This window comes from Corvus hawaiiensis, chromosome 6 (assembly GCF_020740725.1).
Source record: "Corvus hawaiiensis isolate bCorHaw1 chromosome 6, bCorHaw1.pri.cur, whole genome shotgun sequence".
In the NCBI taxonomy this organism is placed as follows: Eukaryota; Metazoa; Chordata; class Aves; order Passeriformes; family Corvidae; genus Corvus; species Corvus hawaiiensis.
The window spans coordinates 992,312-1,008,409 of NC_063218.1; the positions used below are offsets into that span (position 1 = coordinate 992,312).

Consider the following 16,098-nt stretch of genomic DNA (forward strand, 5'->3'; position numbering starts at 1 on the left):
CTGGACCCAGGGCTCGGCCCCATCAGCTCCTCTCAATCGCTGCACAAAGAACTCCTTAGAGCTCAGTGCAGCTGGGAGGAAACGCAGAGTCCTGCGATGGTTTGGGATGGGAGGGACCACCCAGTGCCACCCCTGCCATGGCAGGGACACCTCCCACTGTCCCAGGCTGCTCCAAGCCCATTCCAGCCTGGCTCTCCAGATCGTGGGCTGCACTTGGAGCCTGGGATCCTTCCAAGAGGAGCTTAGCACCAGCACAGGCTGCTGTAACCCCAGTTTGCGCTGTTGGATCCTCCCAAAACCAAGCAGGGGCTTTGTGCTGAGTTTGAAGAGCTGTGCCCGAGCCCAGTGGGGGAAGCACCTCAGGATTTATTCGGATCCTTGCAAACAAATCTTCATAAACTCCAAAAACCTGCCCGTGGGAAGTCCCGCCCTGTCAGTGCTGGGGCTGTTGAACGATTCTAATGAGGCAGCCAGCACAGACAGGGCACCCCGAGCTGGGCTGTGACTGCCTTCCCTCCTCCCACCTCACTGATCAGCGTCTTCAGACTCCTGCAATCATGGCCAGTGTCACGGAATCCTGGAATATCCTGCGTGGGAAAGGAACCCACAGGGATCACCCAGCCCAGCCCCTGGCCCTGCCCAGACACCTCAAATCCCACCCTGGGCATCCCTGGCAGCGCTGTCCAAACGCTCCTGGAGCTCTGGCAGCCTCGGGGCCGTGCCCATTCCCTGGGGAGCCTGGGCAGTGCCCAGCACCCTCTGGGGAAGAGCCTTCTCCCAGTAAAAGATCTTCCCAGAACTCTGTCCAAAGCTGGTCCAGGTGGTGCCCACCAGCCCCAGCGGCTTTGTGCTGTTCCCATAAATCCTCCCTGTGCCTGGGCTGTGCCCAGACAGTGCTCGGAGCAGTTTAGACCCCTGGCTCAGCTCCTGAGGACATGAAAACCACAAGTTTGTAGCCAGCTTAGCATCCATCATCCAGAATAAAGAAAAAATCATGGCATTATCTTTGCCTCATTTTCAATGCAGTCGACAAGAGCAATTTCTCTGCTCCAGGCCAAGCAAATTACACACGATACAGGATTGCAGATAAAATATTGGGCTGCATTCAAAATTCACTTTCAATTTTAATGCATTTGAGCTTGAGCAGGCAATTCATGGGGAAAGAAATAATAGAGCCGAGCACCATGGTTGGATGTGCTCAGTGCAGAGCCTGAAGGGGAAATGGCTCCGCTTGGAGCTGCTCCTGCTCCCTCTGTTTCCCACAGAGCACAGGAGAGCTCCAGGGCTGGAGCCCCTCTGCTCCAGAGCCAGGCTGGGAGAGCTGGGAATGTTCACCTGGAGAGGAGAAGGATCCAGGGAGAGCTCAGAGCCCCTTGCAGGGCCTAAAGGGGCTCCAGGAGAGCTGGAGAGGGACTGGGGACAAGGCCTGGAGGGACAGGACCCAGGGAACGGCTTCCCAGTGCCAGAGGGCAGGGCTGGATGGGAGATTGGGAATTGGGAATTGCTGGCTGGGAGGGTGGGCAGGGGCTGGGCTGGAATTGCCAGAGCAGCTGGGGCTGCCCCTGGATCCCTGGCAGTGCCCAAGACCAGGCTGGACATTGGGGCTGGGAGCAGCCTGGCACAGTGGGAGGCGTCCCTGCCATGGCAGGGCTGGGATGGATGGGATTTAAGGTTCCTTTAACCCAAACCATCCTGGTATGATGATTCTGTGACCCTGTGTGGACAGGGGGGTACAAGAACCCCACCCCGATGGAGATGCAGTAAGAAGTAGAATTTTTGGCTTGAAATGTTCAGGTTATTGGAGCCCAGGCCACTTTGGGATATTTCTTCATGGAGAAGATGGACTGGTTTCTCCCAGAATGATTTGGACTGGAAGGGACCTTCAATCCCACCCATCCCACCCCTGCCATGGCAGGGACACCTCCCACTGTCCCAGGCTGCTCCCAGCCCCAGTGTCCAGCCTGGCCTTGGGCACTGCCAGGGCTGGGATAATGCCAGAATGATGGAACATCCACGGCATCACCACAGCTGGGAAGATCTCCCAGCCTGTCCCCAGCAGCTCCGAGCCAGGATCCGAGCGGCCTCCCTTCCCTGCACACAGCCAGCCTCGTGCCAGCCCTTCCATGAAGCTTTCCATCTTTTTTCATTGAAGTGTTTCTCATGCCTGCTCACACACCTCTTCCAGAGCCCTGATATTTATCTAACATATTGAAAAATTATTTTAATTTTCAGGATTTTTTCTTTTCCCCTCCCTCCCTCCCTCCCTGGCAACCTGGCAGAGATAACAAAGCCATGAACAAGCCTCATTCATTTCACGCATTTCTGAACGTCGTGGCAACCACTGTCAGAAAATTTAATCATGTTGCTTTCATAACATTTATTTTGCATATTTCTGCCGTCGCTCCGTGGAGCGTGGCCGTGGCAAACACGACTTGCCTAAGGTCACAGGCGAGAGAGGGCCCAGCCCGTCAGCACAGCACAGGGCTGGCAGCTCCTGCAGGACTGAAAACTCAGGATGTGAGAAGGAAACACTCCAAACACTCCTTGCACCCTCCTCGGGCTCCGCCCTGCACTGCACTCAAAGCTTCCTGCTGGGAAATCAGTCGGAATCCGCTTTTCCTGCTGCTGCGGGGAAAAGGGGAGCGAATCTCAACAGTATCATGGAATCCTGGAATGCTTTGGGTGGAAGGGACCTAAAATCCCATCCAGCCCCACCCCTGCCATGGCAGGGACACCTCCCACTGTCCCAGGCTGCTCCCAGCCCCAATGTCCAGCCTGGCCTTGGGCACTGCCAGGGATCCAGGGGCAGCCCCAGCTGCTCTGGCAATTCCAGCCCAGCCCCTGCCCACCCTCCCAGCCAGCAATTCCCAATTCCCAATCTCCCATCCAGCCCTGCCCTCTGGGTCGTGTCTCCCCAGGCCCTTGTGAGCAGTCTCTGCCTGCTCTCCATGAGATAAAACTCCTCTTGGAGCTGCTGGCTCTGGTATCAGATGTGGAAGTGCCTGGGGTTCACAATCAGCTTCACTTACCTGGAGTTGGCAGACAATGATAAAGGAAATAGCCTGTGCCTGCAGCACCATCTGGGCACATTCCCTGCTCAGTACCACTCATTAATTCCATCTTGAAGAGCCTTCTGGACCAGCCACGAGGACGTGTGGGTACCAGTCCCAACTCCCAGGCCACTTTTCCTTCGAGGCAATTCATCTGCATTTTGACATTTCTGAGTTCTCCAGCTCCATAAAATTTATTTCTGACTGGTTTCATGTAAATCAAATTGCTTGAGACTTCTGCCTTCAGATTATAAGTGATCACATTAAACCACAAGATGCTCTTGGCCACAGGGAGACTAAAAATGAGATTTTGTACAGTTGTTCTGTCTCGTTAAATTCTTTTTTTTTTTTTCTTTTGTGGGAACAGACAACTTTGTCATTCCCAAATCATTTGCCCGCACAGTGTTCTGGTGAGATCCAGCTTGGAATATGGCATCCAGCTCTGGAGAAACCAACATCAAAAAGACATGGAACTGCTGGAGAGAGTCCAGAGGAATCCACGGAGCTGCTCCAGGGCTGGAGCCCCTCTGGAGCCAGGCTGGGAGAGCTGGGAATGTTCACCTGGAGAAGGGGAGGATCCAGGGAGAGCTCAGAGCCCCTTGCAGGGCCTGAAGGGGCTCCAGGAGAGCTGGAGAGGGACTGGGGACAAGGCCTGGAGGGACAGGAGCCAGGGAATGGCTTCCCAGTGCCAGAGGGCAGGGCTGGATGGGAGATTGGGAACTGGGAATTGCTGGCTGGGAGGGTGGGGAGGGGCTGGGCTGGAATTGCCAGAGCAGCTGGGGCTGCCCCTGGATCCCTGGCAGTGCCCAAGGCCAGGCTGGACATTGGGGCTGGGAGCAGCCTGGGACAGTGGGAGGTGTCCCTGCCATGGCAGGGGTGGCACTGAGTGGGATTTAAGGTCCCTTCCCACCCAAAGCATTCCATGAATCTCTCCTGGCGTTTGGCACGGAGCTGCCCCCCCTGCCCTGGTCAGTGCTGAGGCTGCACCCCCAGGATGTTCCCAGTGCCTGGGAACGGTTTTGGGAGCTCCAACTTTGGGGACAAGTCAGTCCTGAGGTCACACCTGGGGTGGGAAACTCCTGTGCTCAGGCACAGGAACACCTGGATCCTTTCCCATGATCCAGGTGGGATCACCCAGTGCCTGCCCCTGGAGAGGGTCCCCAGGCCCAGTGGCACCAGTCCAGCCTCTGGATGCCCCAGTTCCCCTCACGCTGCTCCAGCCCAGGCTGCCTGAGGCTGCCTTGTTGCTGTTGTTTCCTTTAATTAGGCAGGAAAGCATCTCCCTGGGCTGCAGGTAATTGGAGGAGCAGCTCGGGCACTCGGGAACTTGGGGAAAATAAATGCAGGAGGCGAAATTAGTTCCAGCATTTTTAAGTTGCAGAAGTGCAAAGGCAAAATAAAAAAAAAACAACCAAACCCAGCAGCAGCAGCAACAAATATTCCCAGAGAGCCGTGTTTGCTGGAGGCACAGGAGGGAGGAGGGAAGCTGGAGGAGGATCAGGGAATTCTGGATCCGCAGCTTCCAGCCAGGTCAGCACAGAGCCAGATCCTGAAATCCAAGATCTCCTGGGCCTGTGGAATGCCAGAGCCAGGGCTCCGGGCTCACCTGCCCTCGGGCACATCCACGGATGGCCTGAGCCACGATGGCAATCGTGCGCATGGGTTGGAGCCCAGGGAATTCCTGGACGTGGCACTGGGGGCTCCGGGCTGGGGACACGGTGGGCATCGGGCACAGCCTGGACTCGGTGACCCTGGAGAGCTTTTCCAGCCTCAGGGATCCTGGGATTCCGTGACTGACCCTGGGGCAGCCAGAGGGTTCTGGGAGGGCTTTTCCAGGGATTCTGGGATTCTGCCTTGGTGCCTCCTCTCCAGCAGCTGCTGGGGAGGATTCCAAGCTCCTGTGGGTTTGCCATGGAAAAGTGGGGCTTCCAGGGGGGTATTGGAGCATCTCCCCTGGGACAGCTCTGGGGACACCGATCCATCCCTGGGGGAGGCAGGGCTGTGCCAGCCTCTGCTCAGCCCCTGGCAAAGCCCACCCCGTGCCCTGAAGCAGCAGTGGGAGCAGGGGTGAGATTCCAGCAGCGCTGCCCTTCCCAGGGCAGCTCCAGGCAGGAGGAACAGTGCGCTGGGAAACAGGGAGCAGCTGGAATGTTCTGCAGAGGAGCTGTGCAGCCAGAGCTGGGTAAATACGCATGGATGGGTTATGTAACACTATAACCACACACAAAGCATGTTTTTACTTTCTCTTATTTGTATTTTGGGGGAAAAACACCGGACACGGTCTCTGGTTATTAAATCTCAGTCCTGGAGGGCTGAGAGCCCCCGGGGCAGAGCGTCCCCTCAGGGCCTGGCCAGGGTGGGGCTCAGGGGGCAGAGTCCCCTCCCTGGCACACAGGGACAGCCCCAGCCCCTGTGGGTCTGTCGGGGGCACGGGCTGGGCACGGAGGGGCTGCTGGGTTCCACCTGAACCGTTCAATTGTGCTTTCAGTGAGGCTGAACTAAAAGAGTCCGGGTTGAGTCCATTTGTCAGAGATCACAAAGGTTTCTCCCTCTTAATCAGGCTCTTGCAGCAGCACAGTTTAATTATTCCCATGGCTGCTTTCCCCTGCAGGCAGAGAGAATCCCAGAATCCCAGAATCCCAGACTGCTTTGGGTTGGAGGGACCTTAAGTCCCATCCCAGCCCTGCCCTGGACAGGGACACCTCCCACTGTGCCAGGCTGCTCCCAGCCCCAATGTCCAGCCTGGCCTTGGGCACTGCCAGGGATCCAGGGGCAGCCCCAGCTGCTCTGGCAATTCCAGCCCAGCCCCTGCCCACCCTCCCAGCCAGCAATTCCCAATTCCCAATCTCCCACCGAATCTCCCCTCTTTCAACTTAAAACCCTTCCCCCTGTCCTGTCACTGCTGGCCCTCACAGAAATCCACTCTCCAGCCATGGCAAGATGCTTTTATGACTTCCAAACCCACTGAGAACCTTTGATTCCTGAGCTGAGCCACAAAGAATCACCAAACCGAGCCGGCAGATTGCTTTTGTTCTCCTTTCCTGCAGATTTCCCCCGGAACAGACAGAAGCAGTGACACTGATTACTTGTTACATCATTAATATTTAATGGCTTGCCATAATAAAATATTTAAACTCAAATATATTGATTTTTAGCACGTTAATACAGTTGCAGCACAAACAGGATTAGCAAGGTCTCATATGCAGAACTTTAATTAAATCCATAAAGCACACTTTTTTAATAAGCTCTCACACAAAACTTAACTTTCAATAAATGCTTTATAATAGGCAGGGAGGCTCTGCAGGACCTGGAGAGGTTTTATGGACCTGAGCATGTCCCACGCTTCCTGATGGGAATTCCTGCCCTCCTGGGAACCTCAGCTGACATTTGAACCTGCTCCAAGCAACCTAAATGTTGTCTTCGAGAGAGAAATAAGAGTTTTGTCAAGAAATAATAACACTTTGGCAAGGAGATGAGCTTTAAGGTCCTTCCAGCCCAACCCAGTCTGGGATTTTATGGTTCTCCAGCACAAGGAACGGGACTGGAGAGCTGGGAACACACTCAGGGATCACCTTCCATGGCCCAGGCCAACCAGGACCTTGCACGGGGTCAGCTGCCAGGACCTCTGGGTGATCCATCCTCCCCCTTCTCCAGGGACACCCCAGCTCCCATCCCACCAATTGCCCTGGCAGTGAAAATATCCATTTTCTACCTTTCTTGGAAGATTTTCCTGTGCTGCTCCCACCAGTGGATGCTCAAATATAAAGGCAGCAGGCAGGTGGTGGCTGCAGCCACACTCAAATTCAATCATGAAGCTTTTGGGGGCAAAAAAGGCCATTTTTAGCACCTTGCATTTCCCTGTGGCAGCAGCTGAGGCCTGATGGACACCTGGAGGTCACAGGAAAAGGTCAGAACCTTTCCCCTCAGTCCTGTTCCATCAATCCAAGCTGCCAACGGACTTCTCCAAGAAGTTTTCCTAAAATCCTTGGCTCTTAGCAGTGCTGGTGCTGGGAGAATGCCAAATTATCCTGCACGAGCTGAATCCCGACCACGGGGCTGTGATCACAGTGTGAGAGAGCCGAGGTTATCAGCAAACATCATCCCAGAACCCTGGAACAGCCGGGAAGGAGCCCCTTTGTTTGCCATGGAGCCCTGATTCCAGAGGCAGCCAGCCTCCTGCCCTGCCCTGCCCCTCGCAGGCAGCACCCGGAGAGGGGATTCCTGCCCGGAGCAGGGGTGGGTGCTGATGTTCCCAGAGTTCTGGGAGAAGGAGCAGCCCAGCCGGCCCCTTGGAGCGCTTCCCACCGGGCATTGTTATCCCTGGTTTTAGAAAGTCCATCCTGAGCACTGCCACAACTTCTCACAAAGGGGGGGATCCAGGTGGGGGTCGGGCTCTGCTCCCGGGGAACAAGGGACAGGCCAAGGGGGAGCAGCCTCAGGTTGCCCCAGGGGATGTTTAGCTGGGATATGGGGAAGTTCTCTCCATGGAGACGTTGTCCAGCCCATGGTGTGGGTGGGGTGAATACCACCCTCAAATCCCTGAATTCCTGCCTCACCTCTCCCCAGCACTGTTCCAGAAATATTATTTCTGCATTTCAGTTTGTGTTTTCCGGGGTGGTTTTTTTTTTTTCCTAATAAAACAGAACAGTGGGGGGGAAATGACCTTTTCAGGTTTTAGATGTTCTGGAAAGGGGAAAAAACCCAACCAAGTGATTGTGCTTCAAAAGCCTCCGATGGAGGAGGCTCGGGGAGCTGTGGTTACTGCCGTGGCAGGGGTTATTTGTCCTGCTCTTGTCAGAACCTTCTCCACAACTAACAGCCTCCCCCCAGCCAGATGAGATCCTCGGCCATTACCGTCAGGGCTTTCTGTGAGGAGAATCAAATCCTTGCAACTGAAATGGGAGCCAAACCCCAAAATCCTGAGGGACACGGGCGCCGCTCCAGCTCCGGGTGCAGGCTGGGTGCCCCAGTGAGGAGGGTGGAGGGCCCAGCTGGTGGGACCCCAATCACCCAACACCATCCCAGGGTGGGATTTCAGGGTTTTTTCCATAGTTTTCCTCCAGGATAGCAGGAATACTCACTCGACCCTGAGCCAGCAGCTCCACTGGGAGCACTGCCAGGAAAGCCCAGCCTGGCTGAGCCTGCTGGTGACCACTGTAAATCCTAATCCCTGCTGCAGCCAGCCCCGTGCAGCTCCCTGCCAGCACTGGGATGGCAAATCCCAAATAACCTCTTCCCTAAAGCTGTTTAAAACAGCCAGGGACAGTCAGGTGCTGCTGGAAATGCCTTTTCATCTCCCAGCGCTGCTGGCTGTGGAAATCTCTTCCCAGTGCTCGGTGTTATGTTGTAAATCTGCCTGGGCTGGGTTTAAGGGGATCAGGATTGTACTGAAACCCCCTGAGCGACCCCTCCAGGTAAATCCTGGCTCCTCCTGAGCAGCCAGTGTCATCAGTCTGGGATCCATGCCGTGGATCTGCTCCATCAGCCCAGGATCCATGCCGTGGATCTGCTCCATCAGCCTGGGATCCATGCCATGGATCTGCTCCATCAGCCCAGGATCCATGCCGTGGATCTGCTCCATCAATCCAGGATCCATGCCGTGGATCTGCTCCATCAGTCTGGGATCCATGCCATGGATCTGCTCCATCAATCCAGGATCCATGCCATGGATCTGCTCCATCAATCCAGGATCCATGCCGTGGATCTGCTCCATCAGTCTGGGATCCATGCCGTGGATCTGCTCCATCAATCCAGGATCCATGCCGTGGATCTGCTCCATCAGTCTGGGATCCATGCCATGGATCTGCTCCATCAATCCAGGATCCATGCCATGGATCTGCTCCATCAATCCAGGATCCATGCCGTGGATCTGCTCCATCAGTCTGGGATCCATGCCGTGGATCTGCTCCATCAGCCCGGGATCCATGCCGTGGATCTGCTCCATCAGTCTGGGATCCATGCCGTGGATCTGCTCCATCAATCCAGGATCCATGCTGTGGATCTGCTCCATCAGTCTGGGATCCATGCCATGGATCTGCTCCATCAATCCAGGATCCATGCCATGGATCTGCTCCATCAGTCTGGGATCCATGCCATGGATCTGCTCCATCAATCCAGGATCCATGCTGTGGATCTGCTCCATCAGCCCAGGATCCATGCCGTGGACCTGCTCCATCAATCCATGGTACAGGCCATGCATCTCCTTCCCTGGTCCTGCTCCATCCACCTGGGTTCCATACCATGGACCTTTTTCTCAGTCCTGCTCCATCAATCCAGGACCCACAGTCACGGAACTCCTTCTCTGGTCCCACTCCATCAATCCAGGGTCCACATCATGGATCTCCTTCCTCACTCCCCCTCCATCAGCCCCAGGTCCAGCCCATGGATCTCATTCCCGGCCGTGCAGCGTGGCCGAGCTCACGCTCCGTGGCCAGAGCGAGCAGAGGCCCCTTTTCTCTTCTGGAAAGAAGTGCGGGAAGCGCTTTTGGGAGCAGTGGAATTGCGGGCCCTGGCAGCGGTGGCTGCGGTGGAGCTCTGCTACCACCTGCAGGGCTCCTGCCGGGCTGCTCCGCATCGCAGCGCCTGGAAGCGCTGGAAGGGCAGGCAGGGCGGCTTTGGTTCTCCCTCGGTTTCATTCCCGAAGGCAAATCCAGTCGCCCTCCCAGCAGAGGCTCACACGCATCCCGGGCAGCTCCCACATCCCGCTGACCTGGTTCGAACAAGACGCCGGCACCAGGAATCCCAGGAAATGCTTTGTTGGTGCCCAGCAAAGCAAACACCGATGCCAACACGGAATGGCATGGAATAAACGCTTCCCTGGCATGGAATAACCCCTTCCCTGGCATGGAAACACCCCTTCCCTGGCCCTGCCCCTGGCAGGGGCCACCTGCCCGCTCCAGGCCCGCAGGCCCCCCAGCTCCAGCCCCGCTGCATTCCGCAGCCCCAGAGCTGGCTCCCAGCCCCGGCACAGGGCGAGGGACCATCTCCAAGGAGATGGAGCACGCCACGGCTGCGATTCCACATTTCCCTCGGGAAAAACGGGGCAGGGCGGGGGGCGGCGGTGCCGCGGGGCTGGCGCGGCAGGGGATGCCCAGGTGAGCTCACCCGCGCACCTTTCCATGCCCTGAGAGCCGACGGTGTTCCCTGATTTCCTGAGGCAGCAGCACCTCCCAGCCGCAGGCGTTTCCCTTCCCGTCTCCGAGTGACCGACACCCGGCAGCACCGAGGAGCAGCCCTGCCCCGGCCGGGGCTCTGGGAGCCTTTCCAATTCCCTGCTGGAAGTCAGCCCCTTGCTGCCCACTGCGGCTCCTGTCCGAGGATGGCAAACACCTCCCGCGAGGAAGTTTCCTGGTGCAGGAGGGAGTGCCGCTGGAGTGTCCCCGGCTGTGCTCGGGTCCCCCGTGCCCCTCGCCCCGTGCCCACCCTGCCCGCACGAGGCAATTCCCGTGGCACAAACCCGGATCAACTGGAATGGGAATGGCTACAAGCGAATTCCGGCGGCTGAGCCGACACCGGCGCCCGTCTGCCGGCGTTATCCCCCGGGAGCTGGAGAGGGAATCGGAGAGGGAGGGGGGAAGCAGCTCCTGAACGTCATTGCCCTGGGACTGGACTGGGAATCACCGCTCTCTGTGCCCTGCTTCTGGCCCCAGCCGCACCCCGCACCCATCCTGCATCCATTCTACATCCTGCATTCATCCCGCATCCATCCCACATCCCGCACCCCGCACCCATCCCGCACCCATCCCACATCCATCCCACAACCCGAATCCATCCCGCACCCATCCTGCACCCATCCTGCACCCCGCACCCATCCTGCATCCATCCCGCACCCATCCTACATCCTGCATCCATCCCACATCCCGCTTCCCACATCCATCCCGCACCCATCCGCACCCAGCATCCATCCCACATCCTGCACCCATCCCGCGCCTATCCTGCATGCATCCCGCACCCCGCATCCATCCCGCACCCATCTCGCACCCAGCACCCATCCCGCACCCAGCACCCATCCCGCACCCATCCTGCACCCATCCCGCAGATATCCTGCATGCATCCCGCACCCCGCATCCATCCCGCACCCATCCCGCACCCAGCACCCATCCCGCACCCATCCTGCACCCATCCCGCAGATATCCTGCATGCATCCCGCACCCCGCATCCATCCCGCACCCATCCCGCACCCAGCACCCATCCCGCACCCCGCCCCGTGTCGCTGCCGAGGGCGGGGATTGTGCCGGGAAGCAGGACCCAGCCCGTGCTGCTCCTCAGGGCGAGCCCCGACCCCTCTGGGCCCCGGGGTGCGTTCGGTGCCCTCGGAGCCCCCAGCCCCTGCCCGGGTGTTCCAGCATCGCGGGGCGCGGGGTCCCGGCGCTGCTCCGCAGCTCTGCAGCGCCGGCGGCACGGTCCCGTCCTGCCCCCCCGCCCGCCCCGAGCCGGGCAATCGCCGCAGGAACGCCGGGCTCGGTTATTATTATTATTCAGCACAATCTCATCATTTTATCCCTCAGCAGTGACCTTCCGAGAGCGCGTTAAGCCTACAGAAAGAGCACTTGTAATTAATCTATTTCCATAAGATTAGCATGTCAAATGTCACAGGGATCCGTGTAAGATCCTTTCGGAGCTCAAATCCTTTTGTCCCAAAGGCTTTGAACCCGTGCCGGTGTCAGCAGCGAGCAAACAGCCCGGCGGGGGCGGGGGCTCCCCACGGACCCTCCCCTGCCACGGAAATCCCGGCCTCGGCTCGGGCTGCCCAAATCCCGGCCCTGCTCCATCCCCCGGCGCGGGCGAGGCCGAAGCGCTGCGGAGATCGCCCCGGAGAGGGGACAGGCAGGGCCGAGGCGGGGCTTGGCACCCTCACCCCTGCTCTGCTCCCAGCTCCCCCGTCCCATCCCATCCCACCCCACCCCATCCCACCCCACCCCATCCCATCCCACCCCACCCCATCCCATCCCATCCCATCCCATCCCATCTCCCACATCCCAGCTCCCCCCGTCCCACCCCATCTCCCCTATCCCATTTCCCCCATCCCTGCTCTCCCATCCCATCCCATTTCCCCCATCCCAGTTCCAGCACCGCTGCTTTGGGATGAGTCGATGCCATCTCCGACCTCTCCCGCTCCACCACGGCTGCATCGTTTACAAACCAGCAGCAAAATAATTCCAGGAGCTCCAGAGGGATTTATTTTCTCTTCCTCTCACATGCAGACATCTTGCACTGAGTCCTTCTCACCTGTGAGGAAAATCCCTGTTCCGTTCCAGCACAAGGCATTTTTAAGTTTAATTCTGTGTATTCTCCCGGGGGTTGGCAGGGAACACCCCAGGTCCCACCAGGGCTCTGCTGTCGCTCCCAGGAATTCTCTGCTCATCCCAACATTTACATTTCAGCTCCGCCACAGCTGCTCTGGGCACCCTGTGCTGGGGCCTGCCCACCCTCCCAGCCAGCAATTCCCAATTCCCAATCTCCCATCCAGCCCTGCCCTCTGGCACTGGGAAGCCATTCCCTGGCTCCTGTCCCTCCAGGCCTTGTCCCCAGTCCCTCTGCAGCTCTCCTGGAGCCCCTTTAGGCCCTGCAAGGGGCTCGGAGCTCTCCCTGTGTCCTTCTCTTCTCCAGGTGAATATTCCCAGCTCTCCCAGCCTGGCTCCAGAGCAGCTCCAGCCCTGGGAGCAGCTCCATGGATTCCTCTGAAGGAGGAGATGGAACTTTTCATTTGGACTTTTATACTTTTGTGGCAAGAGGAAAAATCTCCTATTCTCTAAGCACAATCTTCCTCTCAAAAACTTCCCCCTTTGATCAGGTTCTCTGTTGAGTGTGGCTCTTTCCTTCTGAGTAATTAAAAGATATGACCTTTGCTAATTAAATTTAATAATTAAAAAGTAATTCTGAAAGCAGATTCCTCAAATAAGGTTATTTATTTCTTTTCTTTCTGCAGAATAAAAGAAGTTTTCTATCATCAGATCCTCACTGAAGGTGATTATGGGGGGGGAATGCTCCCCTCTCATTCCAAGAGGGGGATTATCCCTAATCCTGGTTTCTGTCACCTCCCCGGCCCCAGGCCGTGCCATGGGCAGCCAGGACAGGCATGGCCAGGCCCGGTCACCCACGTGCCACCTCTGCACCCCTTCTGTCCCCCTGCCCTGCCATGTCCCCATCCCAAATCGCCCCTTTCCATCCCTTGGGTACTCCTGGAACATCCCAGAGTAAATCCCGTGCAATCCCACGGTATTCCCCTCACATCCCGCAGCGTGTCCATGCCCCAGGGCTGTCCCAGAGCACCTCTGGGGTCCTGCAGGCCCGCCCAGCTCCCTCCCAGGGTGTCCCCAAGGTGCAGGGGACACCGAGCTCAGCCCCACCCGCTCCCCTCGCCCATCATTCCCCAGGGACGCCGCAGCTCCCGGCCCTGCCCTGGCACCTCTGATGCCGTGAAGACTTTTTTGCCTTTTCTTTTATACCCCTGTTATACCTTTTACAACCTCTGTATTCTCAGTGCTTTTTGCCTCCACTCTTGGACTTGTTTGCTCAGCCAGGAGATTCAACATCTCAGAAGCTTCGTAGCTGGGGATCAGTGTGCCCCAGAGCCCAAGGTCCTCTCCAGAACACATTCTGTAACCTGAGATAGAACCATCCAGGGGAAGGCTCCTTGGGGAGGGGGCTCACTCGAGCCTCTCATTGGGGAATCTTTGATAGATCTGCTAATTAGTAACACCTCTAATGTGATACCAGATCTTTGGGGGACACTGGGTGGGGTGCATCTCGGTGCATATGACCTGGACGTGTGCACCTGAGGATCCTTAAAATAAATACCAAGGTAAAATCCCTTTTTCCTTTCTAACCGTGTCTGACTCTTGATTTTAAGACCAGGAAAAGGCATCCCCACCACAGCCCCTGGAACTCTCCCCCCCACCCTCCACAGTCCCACCAGGGCTTTCCCAGGCTGAGCTCCCCCAGAGCTGCTGTCACAGTGATGCTGACACAGAGCAGGGCCCAGAGCTGGCTCCACGTGTCCCAGATTACCCCTGTGTCATCTCCAGCACCTCCAGGCCATATTAAAATGCTTTTTCCCCCCCTATTTTCTCCCTCTCCTTCTCTTCCTCCTGCAGGAAATTCAGGATGGCACCGTGCGACAAGCTCTGTCACTTCGAATTAAAGCAGCCGAGCTGCGGTTATCTGCAATCACGTGGGAGCTGATAAAATATGATATCCCTGGGAAGGTAGGGGCCATCGGGAAGCAGAGAGGGACACAGCCGGAGAACCAGACACTTCCCGGGATTAGCTGTGGACTCTCCACCTACAGCCTCCCAACAGCTTCTTGGGAACAACAAAAATCAGGTTTTGTTGGCTTCAAATACTCCCAGAGCCCTGTGGGGTCAGGGTTTGGGGTCCCTGGGCAGGAGTGTTGGGGTCGGGGGGCTGTGGGGTCCTGCCAGCCCCAATTCCACCTGCCAGAGCCAGGGTGGGCACCATGTTTGGATCATTAGGGAGTCACTGCCAGCCTTGCTGGATTTGGGATGGTCATGGGAATGGGAATGGGGCATCCAAACCTTTCCCACGCACCTAGGGAGCTGCTAATCCAAAATTTTGGATGGATTTGGAAAACTCATCTTAAAGCCATAAATGAAATCTTCCACTATCCTGGGCTGCTCCAAGATCTGTCCAGCCTGGCCTGGAACACTTCCAGGGATGGGCACTTCCAGGATGGATTCATCCTGTCAAAGGATGAGTGTTTCAAACGCTGCAGTGATTCCTGGTGACTGGAGAAACTCTGGCAAACGTTCCTTCCCTTCCCCAGCGTCTCCATCCTCCCTGTGCTGACGCAGGAACACGAAGCATTCCCTGCTCAGGATGATGGGAATCCCCTCACGTGCCACGGCCGAGGTGGGCACGGGGCTGGGGGTCCCGCTGAGGCTCCAAGGTCTCCAGCAGGAGCATCCCGTGGGGCCATCCCAGCCCTCCTGGCATGTGCAGGGTCACCTCTGGCCTGGCACAGCAAACCAGTGTCCTCCCAGTGCCCCTCCTGCCCCCGGCGCTGTCCTGCACCCTCGGGCACGGCAGGCCCATGGGAGGGATTTTGGGGAGGAAGGATGGGAGAGGTGCCCTCTCCCAGGAGCCAAGGGGAGGCTCTGCAGGGACCATCCTGCTCCCCTGCCACCCCTCCTCTCCTTCCTGTTCCCATTCCCTTTCCCACTCCCATTCCCATTCCCACTCCCATTCCCATTCCATATCCTGTTCCCATTCCCGTTCCCACCCTGCCAGTGAGCAGGACCCAAATCCAGCCCCCTGGGTCTGGCCACATCCAGCCTCCCTCTCCCAGGATTTCACCACCCTTCACTCCATCCATTATTTTCTCTGCTTTCTCCCTGTGCTGGGTGAGGACTTGGGAGGAAAAGTCGGCCTGTGTTTGCTCCTAGCTGGGCACCAGCCTGAGCTGAATTAGTTTAATCTGAATCACCACAAACCCCTGGGGAAATCCAGGGGAAATGTATAAATTATTATCTCCAGCTCTCTGAATTAATCTGCACAAATGAGTAAAGCACTTTTTCATTTAGGATTTCAAGTGAGCAGGAAGGCAGAGAAAACTCAGCACGCACCTCGTGCCTGCACCGGCACAGCTCCAAACATTCCCTTGGAATTCCAGGGCCGTGTGGGGATGGAGCTCCAATGGAAGTAGAAACAACTGGCACAGGGTGCCCAGAGCAGCTGTGGCTGCCCCTGCATCTCTGGCAGTGTCCAAGGCCAGGCTGGACACTGGGGCTTGGAGCACCCTGGGATAGTGGGAGGTGTCCCTGGAATGAGTTGGGATTTATGGTCCCTTCACACCCAAACCATCCCAGGATTCTGGGATTCTTTTGAGATTCACTTCCCCTTTCTCTGTGCAACCAGCAGAAGCAGATCCCAACCTATTCCCAACCTCTGCCTGCCCAGGGAAAGGCTCTTGGACACCAGAACCCCTTCACTGATAACACTCCCTCATTCATCCATAACCTGTCAGGGAGGAGGAGGAGGAGATGAGCCAGAAACCCAGCTGAGGGCTGGAAGAACCAGTGGAGCTCCT

At 57.2% G+C, this 16,098-nt stretch overlaps 1 protein-coding gene across 10 annotated transcripts; it reads right to left on the minus strand.

Moving 5' to 3' along the window:
- Window positions 1-205: 205 nt before the first annotated feature.
- On the minus strand, window positions 206-10,719 carry LOC125328117 (protein PBMUCL2-like). 10 transcript variants are annotated; one of them, XM_048308357.1, is made up of 3 exons: window positions 6,016-10,447; window positions 3,030-3,611; window positions 206-587 (listed from the first exon to the last, which is right to left on the minus strand). In XM_048308357.1, the coding sequence occupies exon 1, from the start codon at window positions 9,247-9,249 to the stop codon at window positions 8,341-8,343; it is 909 nt and encodes a 302-aa protein (XP_048164314.1). In that variant the 5' UTR covers window positions 9,250-10,447; the 3' UTR covers window positions 206-587; window positions 3,030-3,611; window positions 6,016-8,340. The 10 variants fall into 10 exon arrangements, 8 of the variants coding, with proteins under 8 accessions (XP_048164314.1, XP_048164311.1, XP_048164316.1 ...); XM_048308354.1 differs by lacking the exon at window positions 206-587 and adding an exon at window positions 2,358-2,625; XR_007204540.1 differs by lacking the exons at window positions 206-587; window positions 3,030-3,611 and adding an exon at window positions 3,978-5,655 and having other exon boundaries at window positions 6,016-9,150; window positions 9,217-10,447.
- Window positions 10,720-16,098: the final 5,379 nt, after the last annotated feature.